We start from the raw sequence: 22,213 nt of genomic DNA, 5'->3' as shown, positions 1-22,213 counted from the left end.
GAAGAAGAGAAATTTGTTAACATCGAGTATAGATTTAAGTGTCAGGAAGTCATTTCTGAAAGTATTTGTATGGAGTGTAGCCATGTATGGAAGTGAAACATGGACGGTAAATAGTTTGGACAAGAAGAGAATAGAAGCTTTCGAAACGTGGTGCTACAGAAGAATGCTGAAGATTAGATGGGTAGATCACATAACTAATGAGGAAGTATTGAATAGGATTGGGGAGAAGAGAAGTTTGTGGCACAACTTGACTAGAAGAAGGGATCGGATGGTAGGACATGTTCTGAGGCATCAAGGGATCACCAATTTAGTATTGAAGGGCAGCGTGGAGGGTAAAAATCGTAGGGGGAGACCAAGAGATGAATAAACTAAGCAAATTCAGAAGGATGTAGGTTGCAGTAGGTACTGGGAGATGAAGAAGCTTGCACAGGATAGAGTAGCATGGAGAGCTGCATCAAACCAGTCTCAGGACTGAAGACCACAACAACAACATTCTTCCTATAGTAAAGGTGCTTTAAATTTACACGCAGTACCGAAGTACTTCACCTTTTCCTACTCCTACTCGCGTCCTTCACTCTCGGCGTATTTTGCAGAAGCAGTTCACAGGAGCACACACGCGCGCCGCTTACCAGGCGGGATACAAAAGCCAGTGTGACCGATTCTAGAGTAGGGATCCAGTTTAGGAAGCAGGCATGACAGCAGACATCACACGAATCCTGATACGCGCGGCTACGTTATATCCCGTCAGATAAACTCTTTCGAGCGCGTAACAAATATGCAGGGGGAACTGAAACGGAAATCTTTCTTACGAAACCCCGTTGGTTAAACTTGGAGGACCGGTTTTCGAATACGAGTGTGAGGTAGCTCTGCTGTCACCGTAGTGCATCTTGGTTAGCTGTGGTCAGTTCCACAACAACGATAGAAGACTGTGCGATAGTTCTGCTCCCGACGTTGTGTACCTCTCATTGAGATTGTGAGAACTAGATAAGAAAAATTAGGGCGAGTGCAGAGGCATACAGATTGCCCGTCGACACGCAGCGCCCAGTGCCTTATGGAGAATAAGGGGGTGGAGAGAAATCGATATTCTCAAGAATAAAAACGAAAATTTCTGTTTAGTTATTACCTTGAACTACAGTACTGGCCATTAAAATTGCTACACCAAGAAGAAATGAAGATGATAAACGGGTATTCATTGGAAAATATATTATACTATAACTGACATGTGATTACATTTTCACGCAATTTGAGTGCATAGATCCCGAGAAATCAGTACCCAGAACAACCACCTCTGGCCGTAATAACGGCCTTGATACGCCTGGGCATTGGGTCAAACAGAGATTGGATGGCGTGTACAGGTACAGCTGCCCATGCAGCTTCAACACGATACCACAGTTCATCAAGAGTAGTGACTGGCCTATTGTGACGATCCAGTTGCTCGGCCACCATTGACCAGACATTTTCAGTTGGTGAGAGATCTGGAGAATGTGCTGTCCAGGGCAGCAGTCGAACATTTTCTGCATCTAGAAAGGCCCGTACAGGACCTGCAACATGCGGTCGTGCATTATCCTGATGAAATGTAGGGTTTCGGAGGGATCGAATGAAGGGTAGAGCCACGGGTCGTAACACATCTGAAATGTAACGTCCACTGTTCAAAGAGCCGTCAATGTGAACAAGAGGTGACCGAGACGTGAATTCAATGGCACCCCATACCATCACGCCGGGTGATACGCTAGTATGGCGATGACGAATACACGCTTCAAATGGTTCAAATGGCTCTGAGCACTATGGGACTCAACTTCTGAGGTCATTAGTCCCCTAGAACTTAGAACTAGTTAAACCTAACTAACCTAAGGACATCACACACATCCATGCCTGATTCAGGATTCAATACACGCTTCCAACGTGCGTTGACCGCGATGTCGCCAAACACGGATGCGACCATCATGATGCTGTAAACAGAACCTGGATTCATCCGAAAAAATGAAAATTTGCCATTCGTGCACCCAGGTTCGTCGTTGAGTACACCATCGCAGATGATCCTGTCTGTGATGCGGCGTCAAGGGTAACCGCAGCCATGGTCTCCGAGCTGCTAGTCCATGCTGCTGCAAACGTCGTCGAACTGTTCGTGCAGATGGTTGTTGTCTTGCAAACGTCCCCATCTGTTGCTCAGGGATGGAGACGTGGCTGCACGATCCGTTACAGCCATGCGGATAAGATGCCTGTCATCTCGACTGCTAGTGATACGAGGCCGTTGGGATCCAGCACGGCGTTCCGTATTACCCTCCTGAACCTACCGATTCCATATTCTGCTAACAGTCATTGGATCTCGACCAACGCGAGCAGCAATGTCGCGATACGATAAACCACAAACGCGATAAGCTACAATCCGACCTTTATCAAAGTCGGAAACGTTATGGTACGCATTTATCCTCCGTACACGAGGCATCACAACAACGTTTCAGTAGGCAACGCCGGTCAACTGCTGTTTGTGTATGAGAAATCGGTTGGAAACTTTCCTCATGTCAGCACGTTGTAGGTGTCGCCACCGGCGCCAACCTTGTGTGAATGCAGTGGAAAGCTAATCGTTTGCATATCACAGCATCTTCTTCCTGCCGGTTAAATTTCGCGTCTGTAGCATGTCATCTTCGTGGTGTAGCAATTTTTATGGCCAGTAGTGTAGTTAAAACATTTCTTTTGTCACTAAATCGTTCTATTGTAATACACTATGTGATGAAAAGTTCACGAACGTCCCTATGTAGTCCGGAACTGACGACTAGATGTAACGAGAGGCGGACCCGCTAGTGTAAATGGAGGTGGGGAAAATTGTGTTGTTAGTAGAGAAGCAGTAACAGCGGAATGGATCGGACAGGACAGTTCAGTGACTTCTACCGTGAACTAGTCATTGGATATTGCCTGAGTACGAAATCCATCAGGGACATTTCGGTCCTTCTAAAGGTGCCAACTCGACTGTTGGTGCTGTGATTGTCAAGTGAAAATGCGAAGGAACTATCACATGTAAACCAGACTGAAAGGGATCGCCGAGCATTGGAAGGGTGGTTGAAAAAAATCGCATGAAATCAGTAGGAGTCACTCCGAAGTTCTAAAGTGCTACCAGCATCTAGCTAGTACAACAACCGTGCGTAGGGAGTTAAAAATAATGGAGTACAGTGGTCCAGCAGCTCCTTACGAGCCACACATTCCTGTGGCTAGTGCTAAATGGCGCTTGAGGTGATGTAAGGAGCGACACGACTGGACAGCGGATCACACTATACGCTGTTGTAATCCGATGGAATGGTTTGGGTCTGGCGAATGCCTGGACAACGTTATCTGCTGTCTACAGTTAAATATGGAGGAGGTGGTGTTACGGTAAGTAGGCATTTTTCGTGGTGAGGGTGTGGTCACCTTACTGCGATTCATAAAACACTACATGAGGAAGGATATGAGCACATTTCACAGCATTGCCTACTGTGTACTATAGATTAATAGTACGGAGACGTGGATTATTTGCACCAGCACGACTGTTCGCCCTGTCCCCAAGCAGCAACTGTGGTTTGAGGAAGATAACACTTCTGCAATGGACTGACTTGCCCACACGCCCGACTTGAACCCAATGGAAGATCTTTGGGATGAGTCGGAACGTCCACCTCGCTGCAGACCCCAGCGTCTGAAATTACTACCTCCTCTCGTTTCGGGTCTTGAGGAAGAATGGGCTGCCATTACTCCACAGACACTCAGACACCTCACTGAAAGTGTCTCCAGCAGAGTTCAAGCCATCATAAGGGCGAAGGGTGGGCATACACCATATGAATGTCCACTAACAGGTATCTGGATACTTTTGATCAGATAGTGCATTTGTTAGAATATAGTTTTACACCAACTGCTAGATACAAGTCTCTACTAACCATTATCGTGCTTTACGGTCTTCAGCGATACTCAAGTATGCTGAGCTGCAAATTTTCTGATATAATCTACGCACTTCTCATCAAGTAGTCATACCGTTCCCTTCCTGTCTTTTGGAATCCACTAAGGAACTACGTCGGTTCATCTGTGCCTGGCTGCATGCCCCATCCACCTCCATTTTATTTTTATTACAGTCATACTCCAGCAGATTAAAACTGTGTGCCGGACCGAGACTCGAACTCGGGACCTTTACCTTTCGCGGGCAAATGCTTTACCAACTGAGCTACCCAAGCACGACTCACGCCCCGTCCTCACAGCTTTACTTCTGCCAATACCTCGTCTCCTACCTTCCAAACTTTACAGAAGCTTTCCTGCGAACCTGGAGGGTAGGGTAGGGGTTTGTTTTGTTTTCTGATAAAAACGGTTTTTACTTCTGTGCCAGTGATGGTCGTGTGTTGGTTGGAAGAAAGCCAGTTGAGTATCTGCAACCAACCTGTCTGTGTGCTAGGAACACTGGACCTGTATTTGGAGTTATGGTCTATGGTGCGTGTGACACACTCTTGTGGTTATCCCAAGCACCCTGACTACAAATTTTTACGTCAATCTGGTGATTCGAAATGTTGTGTTGCCATTCATGAACAGCATGTTCTCCAACAGGATAGCGCTCGCCCACATACTGCTATTGTAACCAACATGCTACAGTGTGTGACACGTTTCCATAGCCTGCTCGATCACCAGATCTATCTCGAGGCGAGCACATATAGGACATGATCTGAGGACAACTACAGCGTCACCCACAAAAAGCATTAACCGTCCCTGTATTGACCGACCAAGTGCAACAGGCAAGAATCTCCATCCCACAAACTGACATCCGGCACCTGTACAACATAAGGCATGCACGTTTGCATGTGTGCATTAAACAATCTGGTGGTCACACCGGATATCAATGTACCAGAATTTCACATTTGCAATGGCTTATCTCGCGTTTATATTAACCTGTGATCTTGCATTGTTAATCACTTAAATATGTTACCCATACAAATGTATAGCCGAAATTTCATTACTCTACATTAATAATTTTTTGGTGTTGCGATTTTTTCCCGTCAGTGTATAACTGTCGAACACCCTGTAGTAATACAGGATATTTGATAGCCATATACTAAACAAGATGGTCTTCCCTCTCGGTAGCGCCACATGCTTACAAACTAGCGGCACCCGTCATCAATTTACTCGTTTCCCTTCGTTTTGTATAAAACGCATAGAAATGCATGAGTTCTATTTGTTTGAATGGTAAATAAATATTCATCTCTCGTTAACTTAAAAACAGAAAAGTTAGTACCCATTATCATCCCTCGACAAAAAGTGTAGTTAGGTGCTAAATTTCTGTGGGAATAGTGCCGGATAGCTGATCACGGTAGGGGGTAATCGTCTCAGAAAGCTGTACAGGACATGAGACAAGCGGGAATTACCGCATAGAAACAGAAATACTCCTAGAACGTAGGCAACCAGCGACGCAGAGCACACCCGATGTACGAGTCATAGTCAAAGTTAAAAATAAAGTTACGTAACAAATTTTTTCATGGTTTGCAGGCACATGTTTATAATCCTAGTATACATTGAAATAGCCAACGGGCTTGCCGCAGTGGTAACACCGGTTCAGTGCTGTCGGGCTGGGCTAGCACTTGGATGGTGACAATCCGGTCTGCCGAGCGCTGTTGGCAAGCGGGGTGCACTCAGACATTGTGAGGCAAACTGAGCAGCTACTTGATTGAGAAGTAGCGGCTCCGGTCTAGGAAACTGACATACGGCCGGGAGAGCGGTGTGGTGACCACATGTCCCTCCATATCCGCATCCAGTGACGCCTGTGGGCTGAGGATGACACGGCCGACGGTCGGTCCCTTTGGGCCTTCATGGCCTGTGCGGGAGAAGATACACTGAAATAGCCGCGCCTCAGTACCCGAGCACGCCGCTAGATGAGCTCAGACAAAATAGCGCAGCCAACTGATAAAGTGAATTTTCGTGTGGTATATCGATTTCTGTGTTTGAAGGGGACAACGCTGCAACAATCAGTGCCGAGTTGGTGGAAGTGTACCGCAGCAGTGAACCGTCATGTGAAATGCTGAGTGGCGCATACGCTTCCACTGTAGTTAGACAAGTCTGAATGACGAAGAAGGAAGTGGCGGACCCGTCTCTGTGTGAAGAAATGGGAATCGCAAGAGATATAAAAGTTCCGGTGCTCGACGACCGGCGTATCACAATCAAGACAATAGTGTAAAAAGTGAAAATCAATCACGGATGAGTTTTCATCATCTTGCACGACATTTTATAAATGTCAAATGTCGCCGCCCGCTGGGTTCCGCGACTACTTACACCAATTCAAACTGAATCGTGGCAGCAGTAGAGATGTTACAGTTGTATCAGGTCAAACCATATGACTTACTGAGGCATGCAGTCATGACGGACGAGTGCAAGATGCATTACTATGACTTCGAGACACAGGAGTAACGCAAGCAGTGGAATCATGTGGAGTCACCACGCCAAAAAAGCCGAAGTCCCAGCCATCACTGGGCAAGGTGGTACTGAGCTATTTTAGGGGCTGCTGTTGTGGGGTGCTAACAGATTATGCTCGCAAGGAGCAAAACGTCACACGGATGTAGGGGAGAGTTGAGTAAAACCAGGTGTGCGGGTTAAACTGGGTATCTCCAGATATGTGTGATTAGTGCTGGCATTGGTCTAATAACGCTCGGAACTACTAGCAGCCGCCATTTTGGGGAGATAAAGGTAATAGCCATTCCTGGGGGCCTGTTCCTTTTCCTTTTAGACTTTTTTCATGTTTTTACTGGAATTTTCTTCATGTTGGCGCTTCTTGGAGCAGTGTTTTGAAGAGAAACGTTACCTTTTATGATATAGATAAGTAATTATTTCGATTATGCATATTTTTCAGTATATTTCAATATGATGACCATAACGTGAATCTAACTTTCCAACACCATGTTTTCTTCAATTTGCACTGTGGGGCGAAACCGAGAACGCCAGGTGGGGTAAACCCAGGTATAGAAAATAGACTCACAAGCGAAAGCACCACAAGAGGAAGTGCTAGTAGCTGAGATATTTCAATATAACGTCCGTCAAGCCATTGTGCTCCAAGACAAAGTTTCTCTGTCTTCTACAACCGAAAAATTCCTAGAACCACAAGATGAATTGGTACCTGTTACTGGTACGTCGGAAATGACATTGGACGGATTGGCTGCAGTTGCTTCGGGAGCGCCATCGGCACTCTCTGTGTCACCAAAGTTTCTAATGCCTCCTGCAAATGTTGGCTTGGTGGAAAGGGCAAAGAAAATCACCAGCTTAAGGAGCGATCAAAAAATTTCCGTTCGAAGGCCACAAAAACCCCTTGCCTGCATGTCGGTGCTTATATAACCGCATAGGAGTCGCGCTGTGTTGCATATACGCTGCCCTAAAACGGAATATTGTTTAACGCCCCATATATCTATAATCATCTTAAATGTGAAAAGTGCAAGACAATGGCATAAAATAAACAGAAACCATCGCATCAGGTAACAAGATTAGTGTCAAACGTCTTGGGCCTGTTCATCGTTTATGTAACTAGGAATAATACTACAAAACGATAATAATGCCAGTGAGTGAGATCGGTAGCTGTGAAGGAAGGAAAATTCTGCTAAAGTGCAGGGCAATTAGTTAGGTAACTGAATGCAAGATTATTGCGACCAAGCCCAGAGTATTGTTCCATTTCTTGGAACTATTATGGTATGTGCCTGACGGAAGATGTCGAAGAAATCGTGAGAGGCAGTGCTAGGTTCCTAATACTCTGACAGAATTCACCTAAAGTGTAAGAGAGATGCTCGGGGACTCGAAAGGGGCTCGAAAAAATTGAGTTATTTATTTTAGTCAGATTAGGCTTTGAGCGGGAGTGAAGACTCATACTATTTTATACAAAAAAGGGCAATATGTTCGCCATCGAGTGCTTAATTTCCGCAATTGAAATTTCAACCTTCAAATCAGTTTCAAGTGGTTAAGTTCTTCAAAACAAAGCAGTTGTCGACATTAATATAATAAATAAAAATGCTTTACTGATGTTGTCAATTGTTGTGGGAATTATGATTAGTGCAGTCGTTTGCGAACATACCGTCATTTAAAAATCCAGCGAGACTAAAATCTTAAAAGAAATACAATTCGTACAAAATGTTTACCCAGTCCGCTGCGCAAGCTGTATTTAATGTTGTTACCGGTATTTGTTACCGGTATCCCTAATCAGTCACTCGACATTGTATCAGCAATGATGAAGAGAAATGTTCATATAATCATAGCGCAAATGGCACAGAGAAGGATGATATTTCAGATGAATGTGCAACTTAGGTTATTTAGAGAAACATTATCGTCTATATGGTGACAGTATCCCTTTATTTCACATAGCGCGTCTAAGAAATGTTCACGACTGTACTAATAACATTGCGCTAACATTAACACCCGGTCATGGCAATGGGCTACCGAAAGGAGTTACGCTGTGGCAATACAACTGATTGATGTTGAAAACGTGTATTATGTTACAAATTTCGTAAGACAGACATAGATCTCAAACAACCTGACAGTGAAATGGACAGTTTTACAAGTAAATGCCCTCTACATTCTGAAGTGCTTACCGTTATTCAGTATTCTCAATTGTCAGCTGCTTCATTTAATATTAAAAATTAAAATACGCGCTTTAAGGAAGCCTCGAGTGTGCAAAGTTGGTAGACTCCAGACTTTCCATTTCAGAAAATTTTTCCATTCAAGTGAAATGAAACAACAAACTTTTTACCCGCGGTTAATTTTGTTTTGTGTCACAGCCGGGAGAACACTTGAATGAACCTATTTAAATACGGAATCAGAATATCGAGAAATATTTCAGTCGTCGTCGGTGTGTGATTTTTAAGTAACTAAACTACATCCGGAAGATGTTTAGTGGGTAACGAGCAGCTGGAGGAAAAATTTATAGAGTGATTTACGAAAGTTTGTGAGACATTGTTACGAAAATAGAAACAGTTCAGCGTGACTGGACAGGGAAGAGGGGTAAGTAAAAATTTTGAAACAACTAGTTTATAAAATACTCATTTAGACTTTCATTTCTCTGTCAATGTAAATAAAACAGATCTATATTTTCCGTATCAGAACAACGTAGCAGCACAGTGTACAATGTGTACAAGTCAGCTATCTTGTTCATAAGAAGATTGCTGGAAAGCTTTTTAAACTCGTCAGCAGCGCTGAATGTTTACAAAAGATCAAACAACGCAAATGAGGTCATTTCGTCCCTTAGAGTCGCTGTGTGTATAAAACAGACATATTAAATACTCATTCAGTGCATGGTAATAAAAATTTTAGAGGTAAGAAATGATGTGCAACCTAGAAAATGGCCGGTAAGACATCCGTTTTCAAAATTTTTTAATTCAGTGCACATGAGAGAGCAAGAAACTCTGGATTTACAGTTGCAGGGGAAAAAAAATTATTTCCAAAGAGGCTAGTGACTGCTGTGGCAGCGATACGTCGTATCGTAACAACGTGAACTGAGATTTAATAAGGCGCATGGTTGAACATTAGATGTTTAGTTTTCCTGAAATGACTCTCTTTATCTCGCTTTCAAAACTTACAACAGCGACTAAGAAATAAACCTTCTAAATCTTTCATTTAACAAATTTTAAATGTGAACATTTTAGGTTAGGCTTTACCGCGACTGTTATAGGTATCGAATGAAACATCAAGTTTACTGTTACCGGTGTGTTTACTTATATCATCAACGCATTTCTAAGGTTTAAACATCGACCATCGGGTGGATTTACGTGTGTTAGTACGACATGTATTTTTTATCTTAGGACTTCGGGATAACCTGTGGCACTGTCTAGCGGAAAAACAATAAAGCTATTTCAGAACAAGATTTTGGGGAGGTTTTTGTCTAAAAACTTCAAGTAAATCTGAAAATAAAACAACTAAAACATATTTTGTAAAGAAAGATGGTGTCTGGAAACTGATAGTTGTAAAGAACATAAAAGCAAAACAGAAATTATCACGAAGTGCAAAAGATATGTAGCATAAAACGCTAATATTTCAGAACAAGTTTTAAAGGTCAGGGGAGATCTTTGGTTGAGCTGATGAACACATGCGTTAGAATAAATAATTCAAATGGTATACAAATCCTTTTTTGTCAAGCTTATAAAATTTATATTTCGTACTCATTTATATAATAAGGTGACATGTTGCAAAACTTAAATGCAATAATTATGTTGCCAACAATGGTAAAATTATACGTGAATAACAATTCTGGGTGAGATTCAGAGATGTGGGATAAAAGGATTGCGAGAAAGAGAGTTAAGTTTTGGATATACTAGAGCTGTGGGTTTATTAAACTGACATATGTTACGTGTTAAAAACTACGTAAATACTGAAGTAACACATTAATACCGAGTTAAAGATACGCAGATAGATATATTCTTAATAATACAGACAGATGTATGTGATACCAGGCTGACATGGGGTACAAACTGGTGGTTTTATTTCGGTGTATCTATTAAGTTTTGTGAGTTAGGCAAGGTATTGTTCATTAGGGGAATATCAACGGAAACATGCAAATAACTAAATTAATTCTTGGAAAATATGAAACGGAAGATGGAGGCCGGGAGTAAATAACCAAAGTAATTCTAGGAAAATATGAAGGAGTGGATGGAAGTGGAGAGAAAAAAGAAGACAGAGAGTTTTTAGTCAAAAAGCTCCCCAAAACTATGTCCTGAAATAGAATTTTGATTTCTCCACCAGGCAGTGCCACAGGTTACCCTACGTCGAAACACAGCACACATATGCCGTACTAACAAATGTAAACCCACCTGATAATGGAGGTTTAATTCTTAGAAACGCCTTGACGATATAAACAAACAATGGCTGTTAACAGTAAACTTCTTGTTCCATTCGATTTGACGAATTAGTAATTCATTACATATCTCGAAAATCGAACCTTGAGCTGGATGAGTTTTTTGAGAGATAACGGCTTGAGATTAAACAGTTGCTTCAAACCAATCTTGGGACTGTCGATCAAAATATCGTCAAGTACGCATGACAGCAGAAATAGAACTAACTCAGAGACGCGCTGCTTGGATCGTAACAGTTTCTATATAACCCATATAAAAATATAACGGAGACGTTCGGGGATCTTAAATGGGAATCTTTGGAAAAAAGGCGAAGTTGTTCACGCGAAAGCTTTTGTATAAATTTAGAAAACCAGATCAGAGGCAGACATTGCGACAGCGCTGGTGCCACCATCATATATCTCGCGTAGGGACCATGAGAATAAGATGAGAGAGCCTACGGCGCGAAGCGAGGCATACAGATTGGTCATTTTTCCCTCGCTCAACACGCAAATGGACTAAAGCAGAAGATGGCCAATATTTGTACGATTTCCCCTCCGACACGACGCCCTGATAAGAATTTGTGAAAGTCACATCGCTATACATTGGCTTCCGGAGTATATATATGGAGATGTAGATTGTTGTTTTCTTAGTGTGTGTGTGATAGGAATCTGAGAAAGTTAAGTTTCCATATGGGACGTCGCCTGCAAGGATAACCTGTTCCCGGGGGATGGTAGATCGCAACGATAGGAAGTTTGGTCGCTTGTTTGGGAAGTTGTATCTCGTCATAACTTCACCCCTTGCCAGCCGAATTCCAGCGACGAGAGTGTTTTCACAACCGGCATCTGAACCGACAACCCCTCCCACTTTCCCTGTGGGTCAATAGCCAGAGCAACGGCGCGATATAGCGAGTTCGGCCTCGGCCGAGGGCCCTGTCTGATTGAATCACACGTGTCCAATCAATTCTCATTAACGAACAATTGTTTGCTGTGTCTACCATACAATAATGCCGTATGGCAGGGCGCCCCAAGAACCGAACAATGATCCTAGCGTAGTTAATGGCGCTGTGTTCTTTTGGTTTGACATGAACGTTATCAAAATTACTTCGGTGTACAAGACAGAATTATCCTGTGCCGTTTGGTCAATGTTCAGAGGAGTAAAACCGTCACTCGAACGTTGATATACTGAGGAAAGGCTGCGCTATAAGGCGCAGTGTTAAGACACTGATCTCGCATTAGGGAACAGCGGCTTCAGGTCATTATCAGACCATCGAAATTTACGTTACCGTGGTTTCGTTAAATAGGTTAAGGCGGATTCTGGGATGGTTCTTTTGAAAAGGGTATGACCGATATCCTTCTCCTCTATAACACACGCAACACAAGATTAAATACACACCAGGTATACGAAATTTTTCGTCAGTATAGAACTGTTCTCAGTTATTATTCAGAAAGTTGATAATCATTTGTGTTTGTACTTTTTATAAAGACGATATTTAAAGTTTGTAAAGAACTTTCATTCCACGAGTACTATGGATTTGTATTGTCATTATTTCTTATTCAGGGATTAGGGTAATATACCTATCGAAAATCACGTAAGTTATCGGCGAAAACGAAATCTGATACCTGATTTTGAGATGAAACAGTTTTCGTGTTCAAAACAGCCAAATGACAAAAACAGGGTTAAAAGTTCTCAACAGTTTGCATTCCTACATTTTAAAATTAAAACTTAAAATCAAGACTATTCTAAAATATATTAAATTTCATTGCGCGAACTTTAGGTTTCAGTTGTGATGATTTGTTCTAAAAGCTCCTTCGTGTAAAGTTGAATTAGTTTTTTCCTGTGCTCTATTTTTGTTTGTTTGTTTATAAATAGTTGGTACTTAGTAGTTAAAGTGAAGTGTTTATTGAAGTATACGTTAATGTGAGGTAACATTTTTCAAGTCGCGATGGTAAAATTATCTATTGACTAATTTCTCCATACTTAAAAGACACAGTTTTTCTAAAGTTCACAATCGAAAGTACGTCTTAGCTCATTTAAAGTACATTTAAAAAGTTCAAGGTAACTGAGAAATTATAGCAATTTACTCATAGCAGACCGTAGTTTTAATCAGAATACTAGCTCCACAAAAGAGTAAATTCTACACTCATAATCTAATGATTTGAAATAACGTTTTTCCCCGTGGGCTGGCGCCCGTTTTATTTCAAGTGATCTAAGACAGTACAATGAACTGGTATTACAGACATTCCCCTTAAATTCACAAATTCCCTCGAGCATAGCGTTCTGTGATGGCAATAAGAAAGGCTTGCCCAATATATTACGCAACACATTCACGATCAATTTCATTTAAAATAGAGACGTTTCACTTGTCGAAATCTGAAAGCTGGTACGTTTCACTGTCCTTGTCCAATCATCCGAGCTTCTGCGCTGTCTCAAATAATTTTTTCATCGACTGGCCGTCAATCCCTAATCTTCCTTTTTATCTCGTAAAAAAGAAATTACATTATGATCACGATAAAATTTTTAAATTGTTACCGTCAACCAGCGAATTAATCGTCAATACAAAATAATTCAGGTGGTTGCTATAAACATACACTGTATGAAGGATATCAGCAGTTGAAACTAACAGAGGCACTGTGGTGTGTATACAAGAATCACCCCTAGATTTTTATTTCATAAAAAATCTGCCTAAAACGATCGCGCCTCTTCTGTACATCAGAATCTTATGACGATACTGTTTAGTGCTTCGTAACAAGAGGTCAGAGCACATCTATCTGAAGATATCAGCCAGGACTGTATCGTATCAACGCGTACAAACTACACATATCTTATTTATTTTTCCAAAGTCGTTCGTGGTAGCGTATGGAAAGTTTGGCCCTTGTCTTTCTAATGCAGAGATCCTGATTTCTTAGTTTTTTTTCCTTCGTAGAGGAAAAGAAATATTTTTATTCCCCCCTTTTTTCTTATTCTTTATTCACTTGGCTGTATTTATTGTCTTCAGTGTTGTATTCTATCGATTTCAAAGTCGAACTGCTGCATCTTTAGGAATATTAAAAGGATGTGGGAATTGATCTACATTCGCAACAATGTATGTTATCGAATAATAACCGCGAGAAAATTGTTTTCCATGTGCCAATAAGCCTGAATATACTTCAACAGGCTGACAACCAAACTGGATCGGTGCTCGAATTACATTTATCATGTAGATATGAAAAATATTATCCGTCTTTCCAACTGCATGATGAAAAAAGATAATATTTATTTCCATATTCTTATGTACATGATAAACGTAATCGAAGTACCAGCTTAGGAACAATGAGTGGGAACATTAACAAAAGTACTTGAAGATGGAACCATTTCTCTTTGAAATCGATAGCATGTGAAACCGGAATTAATAAATACAGTTGAGTAGATGAAGGAAAAGAAAAATGAGGGAATAAAAAATATTAAGTGTCCTCCGAAAAAGTCTTAACAGCTTACGTCCCCGCTGTCTTCCATCCTCATGGAAGCAACAAAATAATTTCTTAATATTACAGTCACAGCAAGACTACGTGTGTTACCTCACATAAAAAATTTGTACGACTACATCTTGATATGTCAGTTCTCCAGACAATTGCATCACCTTATTCCTGCTGTAGAATATTTCGAGTTATAACATCGATAAAAATCAGGGATACGAATGGGTTATCGTGAGGAACAGTAGAACACCTTAGTACTTCCACTTGGGGAACGAAGTGAGCTTTAACCGAATGTGGACAAATGCAAGAAAACTAGCAAAAAAACAAGGAGCAATAATGGAACGAACATCTTAAATCACCAAATGGAAAGTTTACTGATACAGGTTTTGTGCTGTACCTCAGAGGACTTAGCCACCTACACAATAAATGTTTAGTATATAATGTAATGAAGTTGGTTGCTTTATCTTAGTAATAGTTACTTAATGTAAAACTGGAAAGTGTTTTCTTTTATTGCACGTACGTCGCGGAGGTCTGGCGAACCCTTACGTCTATTCTTCGAGCGGCACGGGAATTTCAAGTATCCGGATTCAGTATTCACCTGGTCCACGGCTGTCCATAGCAACAGGCTGTATCTCATCTTCTGGGCGATTGTGATTGCACAATGATATAAATGGAATACGTATGAATGACTGAATATGTCGATGTTGCCGCAGATATTGCGATCGTTGGTACCTTACTATGTACCCATTTCAGTGTGTTAGTTGCTTTTTCCTCTGGGTTTAACAGTCTTCCTGGAAACACATCACACAATTTACTACCTGATGTTTTCTGCACGGTTGTAACTGCACCACTAGGTGGACTACGCCTGTCAGTATAGACTCATCGTCTTGTGGCGTCCTGTCCACACTGACATGGTGGCCAGGGGAAAATAAGCAATAATGACTTGCCACATGTACTTGGTGGTACTAACCAAGCTGAAAACATACAGCCCCTAATACCTGTAACCATTAGTCTGCAAATGAAGTAAATACTTATGTAATGTTAATAATTACACTATCTTCAGTCACCAATAAAAAATATGCACTTCTACCCTTAATATCATATAAATGCAGGGTGTCTCTCCTAAGAATCGTCAGGCGCTATTTCTCTAGTGTTTCGGCAAATGCGTGCAATTTCGTTTTTTCAGTTTGTAGATGGAATCAGCCCAAACAAATACTGCTCACCATGTTTCTCATGTAGCTCCCAGTGTCGACGGAAATCGCCGGTTTATTTCCTGTTACAAACAAAATTCTGTGTCGCTGCTAAGGTTCTGATTTATTCTTCGTGTTTTACTGCCACTGTTAATACATATCGATAAAACAAATATGGTACTAGGCTAATCTGAGACCGCCCTACCGAAAGGGCACGTAAAATTCTGCCTCAAAAATCATTTTGTTTGTAATGGGAAACAAACCGGCGATTTCCTTAGACACTGGTATTTGCATGAGAGACTTGATGAGCGATATTTGTTTGGATGACTCGAGTAACACAATGAATAACTAAATTGCAAACATCTGCCGAAACACCAGAGAAAAAGCGCCTGGTGGCTCTTAAGAGACACCACATACGAACTGTGTAAGCTAGAAAGACTTTTCGAGGCATGTTGACTGACTGAATAGCGTACACAAGCCGCTTTGTCATTTTTAACTCTTAACTGTAGTCGTGAAAAGTAGAAACGTTTCAGTAGTCGTGGGTCGGCTGGACGGAGCTATTTTTAAATGATAATAAAAATAAAAGTATGTTTTAGTTTTCAATTTTTTTTATTAAACTGTGAACTTAAACATTAACAAACGTAGTACTGAGCAAAATTAACGATGAACTTCCATTTTTTACTCTAATTTACACTTACATAAATCAGTCTAAACTAGAAACACGCCATCAAAAAAATGTGTAGAATGTAATAAACAACGACAAAAAAGTAATTTTTCCTTAAATCTCAAAATGTGCTTCTTCATTGCATCAAAACAAAATTTACAATTTTCTTATGCACGATTTACTGACAGTGCTCAAAGTGAGCCAAGTTACATGCGCGAATAGCACAGTGGTTTCTAACAAGTCATGCCAAACAGGCAGCTTGCACTTAGCATACAAGTGTACAATGTTTGCTCCTTTTTAGGCGGACAGAATGAGAATCTTTTATATTATCTCGAAATGCTTCATTTACATCAAATGGCTCAATACGTCTTCATCGAGTAGTGGTACGTGAAAATCTGATAATATTATCGCTCCTCACACGAACGTGTTTTAGCCCATGTGAATTTCTTTATTTGGTAAAATTGTTTCGTGTAATTAGTCTCTTCATGCACCTAAATTTCATCTTGATGAATCTCTTCCTTGTCAGTCAATTCGGAATTTGAGTCACGATCACTCGTTATCGCAAACTCCTCGTTATTGTCTGAGAACTAATTTTATGGATTTTTAGAAGAAAGATGATTACGCGGAGATGTACTTTCCAATTTCGTGTTCGTAACTGCGTAATTCAACGTTCAGCCATTGCTCTTATATGTCATATCGATTTCCAGAGACACTGCTTAACTTTGCCAGTACAAAAACCTGAAATAAAACAGTAAAAGTAAAGACACGGGAAAACCAAATAAATCATATATCCAGCGGCCCACGCATACACCGATGTCGATCTTAGAAGCAGCGAGCAAAAGACGACTGCGTCACGCAGCTCGGTCTCTGGCTTACTGCCGGAAGGCACCTAGGAGCATGGTGGGCTGTGGCTCCCGCTACGTTTTTTTACACACAATAAAAGATTGAACATTGGTCCACTGGAACCACGACTACAATTAAGGGTTAATACGGGAGATACAGTAAACTCTACTGAAACACACTGAAAGGGCATTTACACACAGATCTCTTCTGGTCAAAAAAGTATTGAGAAAGTTTTCAGATAAAAAAATAATTATACGACTTATGAGGATAACAGTTAAACGTTTTTGATAAATTTATATCCTTCATGGAACCGAATGGACATCCTGCTCCTTATGAAGGAGACGGGACTAAATGTCTTCCATTATATGTGAGTTAGTTTCAGTATTAAAATTGTTCCATTTTATGGAAGTCCTTTCGATATCGGTATTACCTCTTACCTAGCTTTTTACCAATAGCAATACATTAAAGGTCACACAGTCTACATTTCCAAATACCTGCGTAGTGATATACAGTTGGCAAATTTTAATTTAGCAGCTCGCCGTTGTAAGTCCCAGCAAGTATGACTGTAGAGAAGAAAATGGAAGCTCACCTTGGTCTTGTCGACTCTGATAGCAGCACTCCTGTTGAGCGTGTGTAGCCGGCGGAAGAGCGACTTCAGCGAATCCGCGTCCAGGAACGGGTGGTCCCTATGCACGCTGTTCAGGTCGATGGGGAAATGCCCATCTGCCATCAAAAAGAGTGCACGTCAGCAAACACACACACACACACACACACAGTTAATTAGTGAAACAGTCTGCAGCAAATGAGCAGTGGCTTTACGCTACTAGACAAAATAATCGTAGTACAAGTGAAAGTGCATGGAACTGTAGCCACCAATTAATAATGAAAGTACAGGGCTATTACAAATGATTGAAGCGATTTCATAAATTCACTGTAGCTCCATTCATTGACATATGGTCACCACACACTACAGATACGTAGAAAAACTCATAAAGTTTTGTTCGGCTGAATCCGCACTTCAGGTTTCTGCCGCCAGAGCGCTCAAGAGCGCAGTGAGACAAAATGGCGACAGGAGCCGAGAAAGCGTATGTCGTGCTTGAAATCCACTCACATCAGTCAGACATAACAGTGCAACGACACTTCAGGACGAAGTTCAACAAAGACCCACCAACTGCTAACTCCATTCGGCGATGGTATGCGCAGTTTAAAGCTTCTGAATGCCTCTGTAAGGGGAAATCAACGGGTCGGCCAGCAGTGAGCGAAGAAACGGTTGAACGCGTGCGGACAAGTTTCACGCGTAGTCCGCGGAAGTCGACGAATAAAGCAAGCAGGGAGCTAAACGTACCACAGCCGACGGTTTGGAAAATCTTACGAAAAAGCCTAAAGCAGAAGCCTTACCGTTTACAATTGCTAAAAGCCCTGACACCCGATGACAAAGTCAAACGCTTTGAATTTTCGGCGCGGTTGCAACAGCTCATGGAAGAGGATGCGTTCTTAATGGTGAAGTGAACAGACACAATGTGCGAATCTGGGCGGTAGAGAATCCTCACGCATTCGTGCAGCAAATTCGCAATTCACCAAAAGTTAACGTGTTTTGTGCAATCTCACGGTTTAAAGTTTACGGCCCCTTTTTCTTCTGAGAAAAAAACGTTACAGGACACGTGTATCTGGACATGCTGGAAAATTGGCTCATGCCACAGCTGGAGACCGACAGCGCCGACTTCATCTTTCAACAGGATGGTGCTCCACCGCACTTCCATCATGATGTTCGGCATTTCTTAAACAGGAGATTGGAAAACCGATGGATCGGTCGTGGTGGAGATCATGATCAGCAATTCATGTCATGGCCTCCACGCTCTCCCGACTTAACCCCATGCGAAAACTTTCTGTGGGGTTATGTGAAAGATTCAGTGTTTAAACCTCCTCTACCAAGAAACGTGCCAGAACTGCGAGCTCGCATCAACGATGCTTTCGAACTCATTGATGGGGACATGCTGCGCTGAGTGTGGGAGGAACTTGATTATCGGCTTGATGTCTGCCGAATCACTAAAGGGGCACATATCGAACATTTGTGAATGCCTAAAAAAACTTTTTGAGTTTTTGTATGTGTGTGCAAATCATTGTGAAAATATCTCAAATAATAAAGTTATTGTAGAGCTGTGAAATCGCTTCAATCATTTGTAATAACCCTGTACATGATTAAAATATCGGGTAAAAATATCGTGTTCTGTTGTAGTGTATTATAAGCAACTAATTTTTGCCACTTGCATTTTTTTTGCTTCTATTGAAACTAAGAGGTTAAATACTCATTACCTTGACGTTTTGTCATGTCAGAACACATGGTAGAGGTGTATATAACTAGTGCAAGACGTTTGCCCATCGCAACAGGAAAAGTGGCGAGATTGACTAGATTTACTTGTGTTGGGTGCCAGAATAAGAAGTATTTGGTTGACTCGAGTCTAGAGACTACAATGGAGGTCAGTATACCCAGCATCCATACACATTTTTTTGGGTACGGCAGGTGAAAAGAGGGCGCTTTTCCCGTTCGGGTGGCGCCGAGTTCCTCTCCCTCACACACAGATACCTTGTTTAAGTTAAAACCAGTTAGCATTTGACAGTGCACTACATCACTTAATAATATAGATAGAGAGAAATGACATGAGGTTTTATTTAAGATGCGCTCTATCAAAACTTTTGTACACTACAGAAATGATATAGTAAATGGTATGATTACCGGTAGTATTGGTAGGGAAAGAAACTAAATGAAGTGAAACTGGGAGACGACGACTTCTCTCTCTTTTTTTTTCTTTCTTTCTGTTTTGCACATAATTAGAACCGCGCATCGTTCAGTGTTAATGCACTGTGGATTTTATTTCCTTACGAAACATAAAATGCATTTTATAAGTAATAAAAATTAGCTGATCGCGTAGCTCACACAGTTTTGTGTAACCAAAGCAATTACTTTTAATACAAGTACAGTTTACATGCACAGACATAAAAATATATACAATTATTGTTATTATTTTTTTACTCAATAAAACATTCTTCATCATGATCAAAGGAAAGACATTACTGTTATTACTGATAAATGCAAAAGTTATTTGTGCATGACAGGAACATGTTTTGTGTAAGTTCGACAAAATATTGAAGTGATGTTTGATATATTTTCGTTTTGCAGTTTTTCATTTTACCTTTTTGTTGAGGAAATTAGTTTGCTAGCGCTATATGATACATCTGTAATGTTTTATTTATTTTTACTACAATATCCTTCTGTTTCACGTTACAGGGCCACAATATTCGAATAAAACCCGAACTAAACATTGTAAATTCCACTTCTTCAATAAATACTGTTTCTTCCAATGTGACAGACAGGAGAGTAGCCATGAAGAACAAAAATGTTCTGTATGTTACCTGGCCCTTTGTATAATCTACGTCAGTTTCTAGACGGTTCACTGTGTCTAGATTTAGGGAAATCTAATAAAATATTGATCGCATATGCAAAGAAAGCGATCTTCACGAGGTAGCCCCCGACAGTTATGCAACACATCCAACGTACCGGTAACGCGGGTACGACCTTAGCTAACCAAAGCTACTAGAAAAACTACCGTAGTCTCATTGTCTGCGCTTACTTCTGGTAGTCTACAGTAGCCTACGGTTGTTTTATAACTCTAGATTTCATGGAAACCAAGAACGAGTGCAAAAACAGACCAACAGATGGCGCTGGACAACAACACGTCGGTGACGCCGCATGAGAATCGTGTATAAAATGAGCTGTAGCGAGAGAGGGAGTCAGGTGCACCAGCAAGTACAGCATGTTGACTTCACCAGAAAAGGCACTGTTAATGGAGCTTTAGCACGTTAGTCGTAATCGAACCCTTTTTCTTCGAGGGAGCGCCTGGTGCTGCTTTCCAAACTGTCAACGCAACGGATGTGACGTACGCTTATATGTTACAGAATTGCATCGTCCCTAGCCTGGCTGATAAACACCTACTAGGAGGCACCACTTTTATGCAGGATAGCGTTCCACCCGTGTGAAAAATCTCTTGTGCACATCGTTTAGTCAGTATCGCGTGCTGAACCACCACTTCCGTCGTGCTTCGCCTCCCAGGTCCCCAGACCTCAAGCCGTGTGATTATTGGTTGTGGGCTTGACTGAAGACACAAGTCTACCGCGATCGTCCGACCTCATTAGGGGTGCTAAAAGACAACATCCTATAGCCGTTTCTCATGATACCTACTGATATGCTGTACAGTGATGTTCACAACAGGGGATTCAAAGCTTAGCTCGTGGTAGGCATAGTCTGAGAGTGGAATAAAAACATTTAAGAGACTGATGGTTTACAAGAAATATCAACGACATTTCAGCTGTGCGGACTACAAGCCGTAAAAGAAGCCGTGATTATTAAACTGCTGTAAAATAGTGTTTTCTACATTAAAAAACCTTATTTATACTGCGCTGTACCTAGAGGAATAAATACCAGCTATATTGTATATGGGTAATTGGAATAGCATTTCCGTCAGCTCGGCAGATGCGGGCCGCAAGTAGGATACGTGGAATGTTATAGCAAACAAATTTCCTCATTATCACTACCTTGGACTTCGTTGACTTCGAAAACTCGCACAGCTAAATAGGTCTGGTTGGAAATATAACTGCAGCATTCACGTGAAAATTAAGTAAACGGTCGCCAGAAGCGTTGATACTATAATAATAATACTAGATGAATTAAATGTCCGATTTAGTATTTCGATTGTAATCATCGTGTTTAAACGTCATTTCTTTAGTGCGTGATGAGTATTCGTAGCATCCATGCTATGTTATTGATGACGACAAACTTTGCTTACATAATAATTGGTGAATAATTGAATCACTAAAATAACTATCAGCTGACACAGGGAAGAACATAAGATAAGTTACTGCGATTAAAGTCCAGTTCTGTCCTTGCTACGGAGCTACCAAGATGGCCCACCAATCGGACTCCACCGTCTAGTGGTACGAGAAACAAATGTATCTGTCTATCATGTCCATATGCAGGAGAAATGTTTCCGCCTAAAAGCGCTGTCAAGCACAGGATGGATGTCACCCCAGGCTGGTTACTTTTTAATTCAGTTTTCTTATCGTTTAGATGATCAGTTTCCTATTTCCTTCCATTCGCCAGTCAACCTTGTCTGTTCGCTTTTCTATGAACTGCAACTAATGGAATAGAAAAGACAACCGTGATCTTGCACTACTGAAGACAAAAGAGCTACCTGAAGTGATGAGCTCCCTGCA

The 22,213-nt window shown here is 41.2% G+C and overlaps 1 protein-coding gene across 1 annotated transcript in view; it reads right to left on the bottom strand.

Annotated features, from left to right (window-relative positions):
* LOC126184369 (stAR-related lipid transfer protein 13) overlaps positions 1–22,213 on the bottom strand; it is a 681,898-nt gene that overhangs the window by 208,863 nt on the left and 450,822 nt on the right. Inside the window, exon 8 of the mRNA XM_049926754.1 lies at positions 17,535–17,668. Coding sequence (XP_049782711.1) covers positions 17,535–17,668 — 134 coding nt within the window. The remainder of the gene's footprint in view (positions 1–17,534; positions 17,669–22,213) is intronic.

The sequence above is a fragment of the Schistocerca cancellata genome, chromosome 4 (genome assembly GCF_023864275.1).
Source record: "Schistocerca cancellata isolate TAMUIC-IGC-003103 chromosome 4, iqSchCanc2.1, whole genome shotgun sequence".
Taxonomy (NCBI): Eukaryota; Metazoa; Arthropoda; class Insecta; order Orthoptera; family Acrididae; genus Schistocerca; species Schistocerca cancellata.
Note: the sequence above shows the minus strand (reverse complement) of the source record. Positions and strands in the feature narration are given on the sequence as shown.